Consider the following 16,477-nt stretch of genomic DNA (forward strand, 5'->3'; position numbering starts at 1 on the left):
TGTGTGTGTATATATATAGAAGACTTGAATTGACGCGACCCCTTGAAAATAAATTGATGGAGCCAATTGGACAGTCTGCAGTGATTTTGGAATGTTTGGTCGAAGGGGACGCGTGGGTCTTCCGTCATCAGTGCCAGTTGCAGAGGGGGAGGATCGAGAAAGTGTGTCCCGTATTTCCATTGCGAGAGCGACTGAGAATTTACGAGTGCACGACGAGCGTTGGAAAAGCAGCAGCGATCCTTGGTACAAAAAACAATGCTGGCCAAAGATGGCCGAAGCGATTATAACCTCAATCCCTTCATTCCAGTCGATATAGCCCGACTGGAAAATTTGCTTTTATGCCGCTCGTCCGGGGAAGTCTGCGAATAAGCGACGAATCGAATTTAAAACGGATTTTAGTGATAAGTATTTTCAAACTGAAATCGTGGGAATAGCGAGAGCGTAAAATTTCGCATTTGACCCGCGAGTCTAATCGGATTTTCTAGAAGCGCAGAGGAGGAATCGTAGATCGATCCGAAGATACGTGCTGCTGCAGTTTTGGAAGAATGGACAAAAATTGCGTAGGGAGAAATGAATAGGTAGCATTAGCGAAGGGATCGGTAGGAAGAAGGAGTAGGAGGAGGGTCTAATGATAAAAAAAGGAGCGGCGTGATATTCCGAGAGCCTCAAGGGGAATCCCCGTAGAGCTTAATGATGATTCGACGGTCCGTCGCTCGACCAGCCGAGTCTGCATGCCTGATTTTTACGAGAAACAGTTTTAAGGGTTTTAAGTAACAGCACCCCCGGCATGGCAGCGACGTGGACTCTATAGTGGGAGGGAGAAGCTACATGGATCAATATTACAGGTAGCCGCGCCACCTATATCCACTTTTCTCCCCATCCAGCAGCTGGAAATATGTCAAAGCTATTGTAAAAAAAGATATCACTGATATTTAGTACATCGACCACTCCCCCCCCCCCCCCACTCCATCCTATTCAGCTGCCAACCTTAACTTTTTATCCCTTCTGTCGCGTTGTCGCTATATGCATATAGCTGACGACAGAAATTTCACTTGACCTTGGCGTCGCGCGATCCAAAAGTTTGCGATTATGACAATTGTTCAAGAGTATTATATATATATATATATATATATATATAGTATATAATAGTGTAGTACGCGTGGCCCAGAGGTGAATGCCCTTTCGCAGCCATACTACCCCCTCCTCTTTTACCCTTAACCCCCCCACTTTTACTTTTCTCAGTTTTCTCCAGGCACGATGCGCGATGTGCCACCTAACCTCTCGCCGTTTAGTCTCTCTCCCTTCAGCAGCTCTAACACATTCATGAATTTATCAAGGCTCGATTAAATTAAGCTTTCCTATATGTAGACACATCGGAAGCGTTTCAACTCAGGTGTATTGTGTTTCAACGAGTGAGAATGGGGCATCGAGTTCCGTCTCGAGAGCATTTGCCACCCTTGTACGTTCGTACGAATACGAGACGATAACAGTTTCCTCCCTTTTAAGCCGCCACGTTTACCCTCGAGTACCCGACCGGCCGTAAGTTCGTTAATAGCTGCTCTCGCCTCTCTCGGCCGCCTCGGTAGTCGGTCTGGCCCTACGGATATGTCCCAATGTCGTTTGCCCCCCCCCCCTCCCCTACCTTTGCCAGCCAGCTGCTGCCATCTTGCAAATGTTGCTGGACCTACCAATTAGCAGTATTCGTCGAAAAACACTGTGCGTAAGAATATACGGTTGGGGGGTACGGTGTTCTCGATATACCTATTGTTCACCTGATAACGATTCCCATGACTCTCCTAGATTACAAGATTTTTTCAATATAAGCTTCATTGAGAGACCCTCGTGGAAAAGTATTTCACGGAGCGAATGGAGAAAGACACGGGGGGACATTTTATTAGGTTAGGAGCAACTTCAATTTACGGACTGGCTGTGGCCACGACCAAGATTGAATTTCTGATCTACCGCTAGACACGAAAAACTCTGAGACGCGTCAAAGCCTATGCCCTTATCTAAAATGAAATCAGCCAGTGGAATAAGGAACGAGCGATTGCGGAGTTTGTTTTTAGCTCGATATATACAAGAACTGCACAGTCGTTACAGCTGATTGACAAACGTTATTAACAGTTTTAGTGTGCACGCCGTTACATGTAATTCTGTGTAAACTGGCAAAAGTGTGGTAATTGCTGCTTTTCCCCAATTAGCATTATTGTTATCGGTGAAATAACTCAACTCTATAATTAACCACCATTACTCGACGCTCCAGATTGATTCGCAAACATCCCTGTCTCATTGATGGTTTGACCTACGCAGAAAAGTGGAAAGTCTCGCCGTTACTGGAAATGGCAAATAGAGCTGTGTAGGAGTTTCATTTTTTTCCTTGTGGACGCTGAGCTTGGACGAGTGGAGGTGGCTTGTGCAATGAAAACCCGCGAGAGAGGAGGCGTTGCCGAAGAGAAAGACAACCGATGACATCCGGACAGACTTTTTCTCATAATATAACGTCATAATTATTCGGCCCAGAAAGAAACTGCCAATAATGCCAATTTCACGCACGAGTTAATGCTGGAGAATTTTCGCGAATTTTCATGGAAAATGCTGCATTGTTCTCGACGCCCCCCTCCCACCATCTTGAAAAGTCACTCTCAAGCCAGTTATTCACGCAATGAAGAATAATAAAGAACAGTCCGTACCGGTTTATAATGTACTATTCAGGCACGATGATATATTTTCCAAGAACGGTACGACTGTAAACAGCACTGCTGTACGTGCCTTATTCTCGTAATTTCACGCATTCTGCTCGCAAACGGTCGCTTCTGACAGACCCATCGATACATCGTCAAGCAGACATCAAATGTGATACGTGGTTGTAAACATATGATAGATATACAATCGCTCGGGCTTTGGTTATAATAGTGTTAGCGACTGGAACAATTAACGATAAGAAAGCAGCTTTCTCTCTCATTAATGTAACAAGACTGACTCTTCAGGAGAGTTGCCAGTGGCTAGTGCAGGGAAACTGTAACTGTAAGAATCAACGCAATCAATACGCTTTATGGAAAGAGTTTCAGCATGGCTTATCCTACAGTGAATCACGAGATTAATTTTCTAAGTATGAAAAGTTTGCCAAGGATGATGGAAATCTGGGGCAAGGAAACTGCATCGATTGAGGTAAAAACGTTAAGAAAACTGGCTAAAATGAAGCGACGACGCGACGAGAAGACGAAGGGATGACGCGAATGAAACTCGCTACGAAAAGAAGCGGACGAACATAACCTACAAACTACAAAGAGCAGAGAATAGTCTCGTTCCACGAGCAAAGGACATCGAGCATGTCGTTGTCACGCGTGTGATTTCGTGCATGCTCGTATAATTTCCAAGCACGTTCGTTCTCCGGCCAGCTGTAAACCTTGACGAAACGCGGAGTTGAAATATGATTTCGTCAGACGAGGAAATTCTTGAGAAAGAGTAGAACGCGAGCGACCTTCCCTCCCTCCTCCCATTCCGAAATCATTCTATCAGCTTCATAACGGTTGGAGGGAGAGAGGGGGGGGGGATATGCCGATTCAATTAGAAGAATTTTTGTAGCTTTCTCCTGAGGTTTCAAAGAATTCGCTTGACAGCGCTCTACAGTGACAACTTTTTGCAGAGCGCTTCACTTTTATCGCTGAGCAAAAAGAATATAACAAACATCACCCGGTATATTGTAGGCTGATTCGATTACCAAACACTGCTACGGCAAGCGAGTAATGCAAACTTTCTGGAAATTGTTTTTAATCCTTTAAAATGTTGGTCGGATGGATTGTTTGTTATTGGTTGGTTGGTGGTGCGCCAGTTACATGCGTCTGTTTGTGTGTTCGTCTTCGCGGCCACCAGGGGGAAATCAGAAATCAAGTCCGGCGACATCTCGTGTTCGGTCGAGGAAATTAAAATGGCTCATGGAAAAATCTCGCTATCGGCTTATTGAAGTCACGCTCCAAGTTCCACTCTGAAAAACTTGGCAATTTGCGCGCGCGCTCATTGGCGCAATTTCTTCCCAAGTCACGAATCTAATGAAAATTTAATGCTCGTCTGCTTTGATATTGCACCAATCCCAGGCTAGCTAAATTCAGTTGGAGATTTTCAACGATAGGAAGGAAGTAACTTGACTCACCGTGTAGCTGCGTAAGTGATTGTAGCGTACTGGCATTGCAATTTATAAATCCTGAAACAGAAATACCAAACGTTATATTACTAATGACATTCGTTTCTTAAACGAAGGATATTGCTTAAATTCATTTCTCGTTCAAGCTTTTGCTCGTTAACTCGCGATTGAAAGTTCCTTGCCAAGAGATGGAATATTACGGCTAGGGAATTGGGAAGAAGCCGAAGCTGCCATTCTTGTTATTGTTGTCCATCTTGGACAAGTGTTTTTGATATTTGTGGAATAAGCAGTTTTCAAGCGGCGGTAGGCCTGACACGTGGCAGCAGCAGAGAAAACCTAACCTAAAATCTTCTTGGACTCTCGATTTCGTTGATACGATCTAGTTTCACGGGTTGTACTATACACCATACTTGCACGGAGAGATCTCGAGCAATCTAGCGACGAATTACATCATGCTCGTTTAAACTTTCGACTATTGAACCAATAATAGACGCGCAGTGTTGACGATCGTCAGAAAACCGATGAATACCAAAAGTATTGGTCGAGACTGATAAGAGTGTAAAAGGTATGTATTTGTTTTTATCAATCCCAGAAGAAGGAAAGAAAGATGGAGAGAGAGAAAGAAAGAAAGAGAGAACGACTTGACTTTTTGTCAAACTGCCAAACGCTTTCACCTCGCTCGCGTGTACAATGCTATAGAATGGAAAAGTGGGAAAACTCGAAGAAACTCGGTTTCCAGCAGTTTTTAGCCCCTCTCGAAAATCTCGGCGCATTAACTACGGCTCTTCTTACGCCTTTTCTTCTTCGATTCGTTCTCGTCTAGCTCGCTGGCAAGCGTTCATTCATCCTGCCTAACTGTCTTTGCTCGCCCGTCATCCTCCAAGAATATTTACGAAGCCGGAAACCGTTAGCCGCGATAACCACCTCTCTTCCGCCAAGCTTGACAATTCATTGACGAATTCAAGCTTGTCGTGTAATACTGCGTATACAATACAGCAGACGAGTCGTGAGTATTTATGGTTTTTTACTGTGGCCCCTGGTGTGGCTACACACGCTATAAGCCTATAGCGGTACAAACTTCTTTTCCTTGTTTTCAGAGCAATCGTGGGAACTCGACTGCGCTAACCTTATACACGAGAGCTAATACCGTGACCTTATGCCAGCGATGCACGTTTGGCTTTTTCCGCTGACAAGCTTCCGATCCGATGAGGCAGGAAAGAGTTGTTTGCAGGAACGCTGGGCTCGCGCATCGCGGCCTGAGGCCGATCAATTGAATTAGAGTGGCATCAGTGACATAAGAGATAACAGCAGCAGTAGCAGCAGCAGCGGGGCAACGATACGGATGTACGTATTAACCTATTTAGTTGTCATGCGTTGCCGGAGAGCTCGACGCAACGCATCGTTCTGCTTGGAGAGGAGGAAAAAGCATGGCAAGGAGAGGAAAGTTTGCTCGGCAATTTGGCAATATAGAAAGCTTTTTTAAGTGGTGCATCCTATTAATAAACCTTGGCCGGGACAGATAAATGGCATAAGGGCGAGTAAGCCGATGGAATTTTCCGTTCGTCGACTTATAAATATAGCGTATAGTCGGCGGAGGAGGAATTTATAGGATTGCGCAATCGACAATGGAGAGAAAGCTATACGCGCGAGGAAGATTCGCCGGCCAAGGTTTTCTCGCGATAATACAACACTTATTTATAGCAGCTGCAGCTTGCAAGTTGCTCTGGGACACGAAGAAATCCTATATAGGTGTAACGATTTATAGCAACGTTATCAGGAACCCACATGAAGCGTACCGATCTATGCTACACGCTATATGTATATCGCCCTTTCGGTTCTCCCTAAGGCAATATAGTAGTAGTAGCTAGACCACTACGCGTGTGCACGTGCGTTGCCTTACGCCACGATCAGCTGGCCCGCATCTCGGGGGGGAGAGCATTCTCTATTCACCCTGTTTTTTAAACAGAGTGAGTCCAGCTTATAACCTCGCGCCAGGGCTTCGCATCTAATTTGTAAAATGAGATCGAACCTCGGAGTGAGGGGAGTGAAATGTGACTTTTAAAACGGAAAGCGTCCTGCATTGTCATTTTAATTCGTTGCATCTGTTCCTTGTGTAAACAGAGTTTAAAATGACTGCATGGAAAGGCGGACACGATCCGATCCGATCTAATCCGATCTGATCCTTGATCCCCGCTCTGTCAGTCTTTCTCTTCGGAGAATTTTGGTTATGGGAATTAATGGTGGATTGGACGCGAACATTTTCATCGTCCTATTCCGAATTAAAATTCGAGCCATGCCCTTAACCCCTGGCCCTGCGCGCTTTCACTTCCTGTCTTTCGTTTCACCGATTGCGTTTACGATTGCAGGGAATATATAGTTCGGCGATGGCTCGCACAGCCAAGTTTGGCCCGCAGAAAAGAGTGTCTCCGCTGGTTGCGGGTTTCAGGCAGCGCGAGCGGATCGATAGTTGAATGCCCTTCAGTTGACATGCGTAGCCGCCGCACCTCCTACTACCTGCGGGCCCAGGCTCTCTGGTAAAGTAGTCCAGTAATTAACAGATAATTCTCCTGGCCCCGTAGACAAATTTTACGGCTTCTACGAGAAACAACATCAAATCGATATCTTATCGCGGGCACGCGATAAGGTTTCACGACCTCGTTAAAAGTCGTCCGTGCCAGCGGTGGTACGATTGAAAAACTCCGAAGAGTTTCGCACCGTGCTCGAATCGTCAATAATAATAGACGCTTCGAGGAGATTGCACGGTCCTCCGGAGCGATAACGGAGATTTATCGGGGCGCTCGATAAAACTCTTCGGCGCAGCCATGTTTTTCAGGAGCAGCGGGTTGATGTTGGCCGAGGCCCTAAGGGGGCTTCCCCGTGGGGAGGGATGCAGGTAGAGGGGTAGACGGAAAAGTTGCGCAGGTCAGGGGAAGAAGGCAGCAGAGGTCAAGGCACTCTACGGCGAATGGCCTGGCCGGGTGGTGTGTTCGGTGGAACCTTAGGAGGACGCAAAGAGGACTCTTTAAACTTTAAATGACCCCCTCTGTTTTTTGTTGCAGGGTACAACTTCGGCGGGGCATGCAGCTTTCGTGTAGAAGCGCGCACGCGCAAACACGATTCATCCTGAGATTGCGCGAAATCGATAGGCGGTCGCGCCGCGTTAATTTTAAGAAAAACTACACTGGGTGTAGTGGGTATGCTCGCCAAAGTGCATTGTGTGCGCAGAGATCGCGAGCTGCCCTCCCCACCTCGTAGTACACTATAGTAATGTGTCTGTCACGTGTACGGAACGACGACGTCGCCATAACCGGCGGCGCAGTATGTATCGCCAATGTCGTCATTGCAGCGTTGCGCGCGGCTCTCTAAAATGCAGGACGGCTTAAAAAGAGAAGAAGAGTCCGTCCGTCGTGACGAAGAATCACGTGGGGCGCTCCGAAAAGTAGCAGCAGCAGCAGCAGTAGCCTGCGATGCCATCGCAACGCGTTGGCCTACATGACATGACGTTGCGTCGCGTGACGAGCCTAAGAAAATCAATATATAGCTCCTTTAACGCGACGCATGGAATCGCTACTAAGCGCGTACATGGAAAAGACGCAGAGATCCCACGCGGAAGTGGACGATAAACGAGATTATCCACGAGGTCAGCTGTGCGCGAGGCGAAAAACGATGGCGAAGAACTTTCGAGCAAAATGCAATTATGGTACATATGTATAAATGTGTGTACAGAGCGTATATTTAAGTACAGAGCATAGAAGAGTACTCGAGTGCGACCGGATTAAAACACCTAAAGCACCTTTATTGAAGAGCGGCGTGGTCCAGGAATAGATATCCGTGGCCGAAGGTGTCTCGGCTGGTGCAGTGCCGTACGCACGAAACATCTTCCCCCAGGAAACTTCTTGCTCCTGGCAACTTCCGGTGCGCGCTTATCAGGCGCTCGAAAATTTCCACAGATGCAATGGCCGTCTTGCTCCCTCGCTCGCTCGCTCGCTTCTCACACTCGTTGCGACAGTGGACTGATAAGCGCGATTAACGCATTTCAGAGTTCCTGCGCGCACACGTAGATACGCACAGGGAGGCACAGAAAAACACAAACATGCACTATTTATGTAGGCACTGGAGAGCACTAGAGAGCGAGAGTGAAAGAGTGCGAGGGAGGAAAAAAAGGGAAGACGGAAAAAAGAGGAAATGACGCTCGCCGGCAACGGGATCGACCGATCGACCCGTGCATAAAGTTTGAGGCGACGCGCGTACGTTTGTCGCGCGGACGGATCGAATGACTAGCGAGCGAGGAGTACGACGAATAACAGGCGGAGCAGAGTGGTGGTGGAGTGGCGGCACACAGGTGGAGGTGGAGAGAGCGCATACGAGTACGCATACGCAGAAGCGGATTGTGGGGGGGGGGGGGATGGAAGGGAGAAGAGAGCGGCGCCTAAACACCAGCAAAGACACGTTGCTCCGTTCGCTCGTCGTTCGGTTTCGTTGCGTGTCACGCGGTGGACCGTCGTCACGCCTGGAAACCGTGAAAGAGAGAATCGGCCAATGCCAGTGGCTCAATGACACTGTCGTTTCTTTGCTCGCACGGCGAAAGTCAAATGCTGCCGCTGCTTTCGCACAGAGTTTGTTTTTCCGAAAAAGGCGTGGTTGTCGGCGGTCACGCGACACAGTGAGGTTATGTTGGCTATTATATCCGCGCCGCTCGAACCTCGATCAAGGAATGGCCGCTCCGTCCGTCTCTGGCTCTGGCTCCACTACGCACGGACACACAGACACGCGCGCGCGAGAAACCTACACCACCGCAGGCCTCTCCAGCGGTGCAGAGGCGTGGGAGGAAGCGGGACGAGTCGAGGTGAGGGGTTCCCCGGGTTCGCGTCTGCGTGTTTCGCGCGCGGTGGTGGGGGACTCTCTCGACTCTGTCTGTACAATATACCGTATATATATATATATATATATATATATATACACCTACTCATTACGTACAGTTTATTACGTCAATATCTTGTCGTTGGCGGTCTATTGGCATTGTTTTTTCATAAATTCTCTCTATTCCTGTATATTTTCTATCGACGCACCAGTCTTTTCCTGTATCACGTATATACGTATATATATATACATGTATGAATCGTAAGAAACCCTCGTAATGCTGGCGAGGTAGGGATAGGTCGGCGCGGGAGAAGGAGTGGGGGAGTTTGAGATAAGCCGAAGGGCGAAGGGAGATATATATATATATATATATATATACATATATAGCTTTGTACTACGTAGCTCAGGAGCGTATATCGTTGCGGCTCGACTCGATAGAATTTTTGTCGAATATTTGCCGTTGAGTGGCTTGGTTGCCATGGGGTTGCGCGCTTTAGGTGGGGTTCTCCATTGGAAAGGGTGCAGAGGAGAGAAAATATACGAGAGAGAGAGAGAGAGAGAGAGAGAGAGAGAGAGAGATATGGAGAGAGGCTGTTACGCATGTGCGTCAGCGTCAGGGTGAGAGTCTTCGCAGACAGCTATGACTAAAAGTGGGAAACGCGTTGACTGAAAATACAAACGTGTGGGCCCAACGCAACATTAGGAGTACTTTTGCTCTCTGCCCAATTATCCCCCAAGCGAGCTTTCTCAAATCTATATAACTCGGGTCAATAACCCTCGCAGTCCACACCCCACTAGCCCAGTAGTCCCCGATCGTTTTCATTCTCCATGCGAATTTAAATTGCCGATTTATGTCGAACCGAACAGCTGTCGAAATACTGCAGCAGAGAGAGCAGCTATAACGCTGTACCGTTGCGTCGCCGTTCTACCGGCATGACGAACCATCATGCTTTAATCAATGTCCAAGGTTAAGCGGTACTATAATTATTAACGCGCGGACTCGTTGCGACACACGTGCTCGAGACTGCGCGCGTCCATGTGAGTTGGTCTGTTTTCTGACGCACGCTCGTTACATAACGTCAACGACCAACCGTGCGCCAATCATTTTTCACTCTGACTGAAACTCCGAGAAAATCGTCTCGGAAGCAACCTTAAACCGATCGCGCTCGGTAAACAGCAGCCAGCGTCTGTTATGCTTGAAATATTTCCCTTTTTTCATCATCACTCGCGCTGATCGGCAGAGCGGAAGTACCGAGGCGAGTGCTCTAAATTTAGCGAAACTTGGTGTCGTTCGTGCGCGCGTCATCCTCGTCATTCGGCTTGCCATTTGCGGTAGTTGCATATCTAGCGCGCTACGCGTCCACGCCTCATCGCCATATACACATAATATACTTGTCTATATGTATACACCGAAGAAGAGGGCAACGAACGCGTAACGCCAAACTCGCGTAGTGGTGTATAGGGGATAACGACACACGCGATTAGATTGCGCACGTGTGCGTTAGCCCCCTGCAAAAAAAAGTTTTACGGATACACCGTTGCAGGGTATGGTAAGGGGAAGAGGGTGGAGGGGGAGGGGGTGCCTTTGGTATTGGCATACGACAGACCAGCTGACTGGCAAAACAGCTGTAGCTGTGTCTCCCTATCTCTCCCCCCCCCCTCTTCCCCCTTCTGACTTTTAAATCATCAAACGCGCCATCGTAATAATGCAAAATCGATACATACGGCACACAAGAAAGTCCCCCATACTGCCTGACCGTCTGTCGTAAGTTAGTTTTCTACGTCTCTAGAGAAATTAGCGTACTGGCACCTGCCTTATATAACCAAATGGTTTTTCATTAGCGCATCTAGAGGATGGAGGATACGTGATCTTTCCGAAGGTCATTCAAACGAGAGATAGAGAGATAAAGATAGGGATAGAAAGAGAGGGGGGGGGGGGAGAGAGAGAGAGAGAGAGATTAAACCAGGTGATAAATATACTATTCGTTGCACAATAATCGGTCGCTGAGTCAAGCTTCGAGGAGACGGAGAGGAAGACTTAGAAAATACTGTTACGTAAACTGAAGGATTTAGTGCAACGTATTTTTTGATAGGGAGGAGCGTAAATTAGAGGTCAGTGCACTCTGGGAAACGAGCACCCCTGGAGCCCAGACGATTCTCCTGCGAACGATGACGTTGCTTCTGACGGATCTACTCTCTGCGAAGTGATTGATGGAATCCGCCGACTCCTCTTCTACATTCGTGACCCGAATCCTCCCGAAATTCCTACGATATACTTCAATCGCACGACGAGGAGATCAGATCGACCAGGCTCAAAGAACAAAAAGGAAAAGCTTTCCAGTTCTGTCTACGCAACGAAATAACCTAATTAAGAATTATATTACGTAACGCAAAGGGCTCTTTTTGCTTCTTGGAGAGTACCGAAGACGCGCGGGTTTCGAGCAGCGCTCCACGATGTCGCTAATGTCTATTCGTTGTTTACTGCTACCGGTATAACGGCGATTTTACCGATAGTCGATAATGCCGTTGTGAAAAAGAAATACTCTAGTTTATTGGAGTCAATTGGAAGCAAGAGAAAAGCGAGTGTCTTTCTCTCTTTCTCTCTCAATTACCGAAAGTAACGTAAAGATTAAAAGCGTATTCCTAGAAGAGTGAGTTTTCAGGAACGTGAAACGCATACAGTTTCATAATCGTTAGTAAATTATAAATCAAGCCTCTTTGGAAGAAAGAAAGCTCGGCAAATATGTATATCTAGGGAGGACAAAAGGCACGCGTGAAAGGGTAAAATAACGGTGAAAGGGGGAAAGCTGAAGAGGGTAGGAACGAACGCGAGCGGCGACACGCACTTGAAATGCAACTCAGGCCGGCTACGACGCGACGCCGGAAATCCCTTTCTCAGGCTTGCACTTGAGTGAGTCCATCGGGGTGTAGGAGCGTTTCCATGGCTAGCCTAAAGTCAACTTGCATAATGCTGTCTACGCTGCCTCTACTGGTCGGTCAATAGGCAGACGGCCAACTCTCGATACTCGCCTCAGCACAGTTATAGGTTATCTAAATAGCCGGCTGTTTCGTGTCGCACGTCCCGTGTTATTGCATCGACGCGATTAAAAGTTTGATTTTCCGTTTGAAAGTGATTCCTATTGAATCACATGGAGCGGTGGGTGCGATCGATAGTGGTCGCGAACGGTATCCTATACTCTTGGCTTGGCATAATCTCAGGAGGCGGCAATATCGTATATCTGGACTCTGGACTGGGACTGGATAGCTAGCGCGCGCCACCTTCCTCCGTAACTGGCACCGTTGCGCCACCTCACACCGGTCAACGGAAAACCAATGATCTGTGCGGGAGAATTAGGAGAGAGAGAGAGAGACGTTGAACGTACTATAGTATTGTATACGTATATTAACCTATACTGCTATGCTGTATTCCGTAGGTAATGCGGGATGGGATGAACTTGAGCTTGAGAGAGAGAGAGAGAGAGAGAGAGAGAGAGAGAGAGAGAGAGAGTAGCGGCGTGCGTGCCGATAACAGTAAAACTAGCCGCAACACAGCCAAGGGCGAAGCTAACCTAACCTCACCTTTCAAATGCTCCGGTGTGTCCGCTGCCCCGACTCTCATGATATCACTCAGGTAATGCTCCAACGTTCGCATACTATCCAACGGCGAGTTTCCATTGGCTGTCATACGTTCCTGAAAGAAGAAAAATGACGTCAGACTCGCGCTGTGATTCAGCTAGGTAAATCAAGCGACGAAAGTGAGAAATGCGAAACATTGTGCAATCGATGTTTCGTACACGACAGCATTTTCCAACCTCTCGGTTATGAGGGTATTGTTGTAGGATTCACCTGTGTATACGAATGCGGATACGTAGGGTATTTCAGATTTGTATACGTGGAATGAGCGAGCGTGCGCACACATACGTGTGTGTGTGTGTGTGTGTGCAGAGGAGGGAAGTGGGAGAGAGAGAGCGCCGACGCAATTGATCCTACTCCGTTGGTATCTCGGAGCTCGGAGTCACGGAGTGCGCTGGAAAATCAATATAGGGAAAGCAGGAAGCGCAGCGCGGCGGCGGCAAGCAGGGCGTCGACAGCGACCGCTACCCAGTACCCAGTACCACCCCTTTTTCTCCTCCCCCTCGATTCTAACATTCCGCTATTTTCTTCCCTTTCACACCTCTATACCAATTACAGCGTCCCCAATTAATCCCCTATATCGATTGGCGCAAGTTTCTCTCTCCTGTGTTTTACTCTCGCATTGCATATAATTAATGATTATGCGATACTACGGAGATTATTTGATTACAAAGAGAGGAGAGACACGCGCGTTTAACAAAAGTCTGTCGGAGCGTCCTTATCACGTATACGTGCATGCGCGGACACGATCTCACTTTAAGGGATGAAAGGAACAGCGTGAGGGGGCTTCGACGAGCACAAAAAACCCCGTGTATAGAACAAGAGGATAGAGGCAGGCCAGACACCGTATAAGAACAGCGTGTCTAGACCAGCAGGCGCGGAGGTGCTCAAATGCAAAGCCTACAAAAATGCACTCGCAAACAACTCCTTGAAGCTTCCCCTAGCTATCCAACGCACAATGCTCCCCCTTCCTTCTCCCATCGAGCTACCAGACCTTTTCATTTCTCGCTTAACGATTTTTTTCTTAGCGCGCACCGTCCTCTCCTTTCCTAACCTCGCAAAAATTCTCAATCCGCCAAATACAGGCGTGAAACGGTCGGAGGCTGCAGGGTGGATGCAACGTTGCTCGACTCGATGACCCGTTGATCATTAAAACAGGGTAAGGTCTAAGGTCAGTAAGGGGTGGAAGGTATAACCTGGATCTCCCAGGGCGTGTACCACGTACGGAAGAAGCGCGATTTCAGCCGAGTCCAACCGAACCGAGCCGAGGAGAGAAAGTAGGTCACCTCGTTGTCGGTTGTTGCTTGTGGCAGGGGTTCGTTGCTTGCTTGCTTGGGTTATACGGTATCAGGCAACAGGGGTGGAGGAGGGTGAGAGAAACAGGGTCCGCGAAACGCGATGGCGCTGATATCGCTTCTTTCTCACTGCTGCCAGGCTTAACCAACCACGGCAAACCTAAATCTGATTTATTTCAGCAGATATACGTGTTGGAAGGGGGGAGGGGAGGGGAGGGGGGGGGTAGAAACGCTGGAAGACCTCGGCAATAATAAATGATAACGAGCAATGGTTTTTAGTCGAATGATTATCGGCCTACCAAGCATTGATTAACGGGCCCCGGTTGCGCAATTTGAAAAGGGAAAATACAATAAAAGATAATTAACGTAAGGTTTACCAACGCGAGCTATTGACGCGTAGATGCATAAAACGTAATTTCAATGAATGAATAGCAAAGCATTGTCGCGACGGTCGCAACCAAGCACAGATATATAGAACATAACCTTCTGTAAATATTCATGCACCACTGTAGTCTTGCTATGTAGTATTGGTTTCGTAAACAACGGGAAAGCCAGGCGCAAAACCCTGCAAATCCTACTCCTAATTTATTATTGATTTTTCCAGCATAGTCAAGCACACGTAATGAACGATAAAAGAGAAATTTAGGTACAGTGTGTACAGCGGAGTGTGCGTGACTGTGACAGATAAGGAGAGATAAGAACGGAACGAACGTTCCAAACAACTCCGAGCTGAACTCTTCTAACGAATTTCTCTGTTTTGTAGAGATTCCACGAATCCGATGGGACACGGCACGGGATAGGACAGATCTTCGCTGCAGCTGCTGTTTCTTGAGCAAACCGCTCCGCGAAGGTGGCAGCAGAGTTGCGCAGAGGGGGAAAAATCTATATCGCGCGAAACTGGACTGACCCATAAACGTCCGTCGTACTAGGTCACTCTGCACCGGCGCGCGGGCGCAATCGGCACAATCCCCAAACTGAGCACATTGGATTTTAAATCGGGTTACACGCCAACTTTCTTATTACCTGTCCTATTCTTATTATAACCTAAATACGCGCGCGACAAATGCTTTCAGGATCCATGCACCATTATCCAAAGCTGGAAATTGATTCGCTCGTGGGGGTATTCCCCAGCTCCACGTGTTAAGCGTGTTTTACGAAAGAGAGCTAATAAGGAGGTCCGTGCGACGAACACTACATTTTTATCTGGCCTCAATTAAGTCCATTCTATGTATATACACATGCGCTCTATCGGGACCACGCCACGGGGCCTTGACTGTTTATCTTAATCGTAGTACCACGGTGGTACTATACTAATCGCACAAAATGCTATAAAGTGCCTCGAGTTTTTCCAAAACGGCGAGGAAATCAGGGGAAAAAACTGCCGTTGAAATATACGCTCGCCCGAATAATAATATTGCTATAAACACGTGGACACTATTCGTATTCATCGCGGAAACTTATAGCGCGTAGGAAAAAAATGCTTGCTGTGTGTTGTGTTGGACGTCCAATCGTGGGTAGTGAACAATCGACCCAGCGAGGTCGCTCGTATCGATAAACATTGGCCCCTGACAGTGCGCTCGTGTTTCTGCATTAGTCATATTCTTCTCTATCGTTACACGGAGAATCCACAGAATAATAATAGCAACAGCAGAAATTATACCATAACTTGTACTGTAATAATAAAAGCCTAACATAACAGATGTATCGCACATGATGTCTGTTTACCCACTCTCCTCCAAATGTATATAACGAACGCTTGATTTTTTTAGCCGTTCCAGGCGTTCGATAACCGATTCAATAAGCCAACTAATTACGATGATAATTAAATCGAAAAGCCTTCCCTTACACGTGCTTCTCGTCGAGGGCTTATATAAGCTCGAGATGAAAAAACAGATTCAAAGTGCAGAAACGTCAAACTAGGTAAGTTGCGCAGAGGGTGGTGGCTCGCATAACGAGCCTCGCCATTTCTCTCAGGTTAGTATGCAAGTCTATTTTTGAGCGGTGTCTAAAATAGCTGCGAGCTTAAACCTCCGCTAGACACTGCTAGAGCTGTGGCAGTTCCGAATGGAATTGGGTCAGAATTCAACGGCGATGTATACTCGCCCAGGGAAAGCATCCATATTGGATAAAACCAATGGACAAAAATTAGTCGGCCCTTGTCATTTTCCAACGAGGAGAATGATGGATTCTGTACGAAACGCTTGCTTTACATTACATAGCGCTCCACCATCGCGGTTATCTCTGAATTTACGAAACGATGCGCCCGATAAGAGACTGCCGAGATCCGGAGGAAAGATAATGAAGCAGCAGCGGAGCGAATGGATACGCGCGCGCCTCTTCAAACAGTTGCATAGGCTAAATTTATATACCTAGCAGTTTCGAAGCAGTTGCATAACTTGACGCGAAACACGAGCAAAAGGAAGAAAAAAAATGTCGCTCATACTGTGCGCTATGCTACGCTATATAGCGGCGTAAAATTAAGAAACACTACGGGTAACGCGATAAGCTAATACGGCCAGTATCATAATGGAGTTTTATGCCAGTGATA

General features: G+C 47.4%; 1 protein-coding gene and 1 long non-coding RNA gene across 2 annotated transcripts in view; one reads left to right on the top strand and one right to left on the bottom strand.

The window, feature by feature from the left end:
* Window positions 1–16,477, bottom strand: part of orb2 — a 36,088-nt gene that overhangs the window by 18,022 nt on the left and 1,589 nt on the right. Inside the window, exons 2-3 of the mRNA XM_066726274.1 lie at window positions 12,581–12,692; window positions 4,151–4,201 (exon numbers count right to left, since the gene is read on the bottom strand). Of these exons, the coding sequence (XP_066582371.1) occupies window positions 4,151–4,201; window positions 12,581–12,692 (163 nt within the window). The remainder of the gene's footprint in view (window positions 1–4,150; window positions 4,202–12,580; window positions 12,693–16,477) is intronic.
* LOC136772932 (uncharacterized) lies at window positions 4,570–5,446 on the top strand. Its single transcript, XR_010822528.1, has 3 exons — window positions 4,570–4,706; window positions 4,965–5,147; window positions 5,239–5,446. It is a non-coding gene; the product is annotated as an uncharacterized lncRNA (long non-coding RNA).

The sequence above is a fragment of the Prorops nasuta genome, unplaced genomic scaffold (assembly GCF_024137725.1).
Source record: "Prorops nasuta isolate Cenicafe-Biocafe unplaced genomic scaffold, Cenicafe_Pnas_1.2 PNAS00004, whole genome shotgun sequence".
In the NCBI taxonomy this organism is placed as follows: domain Eukaryota; kingdom Metazoa; phylum Arthropoda; class Insecta; order Hymenoptera; family Bethylidae; genus Prorops; species Prorops nasuta.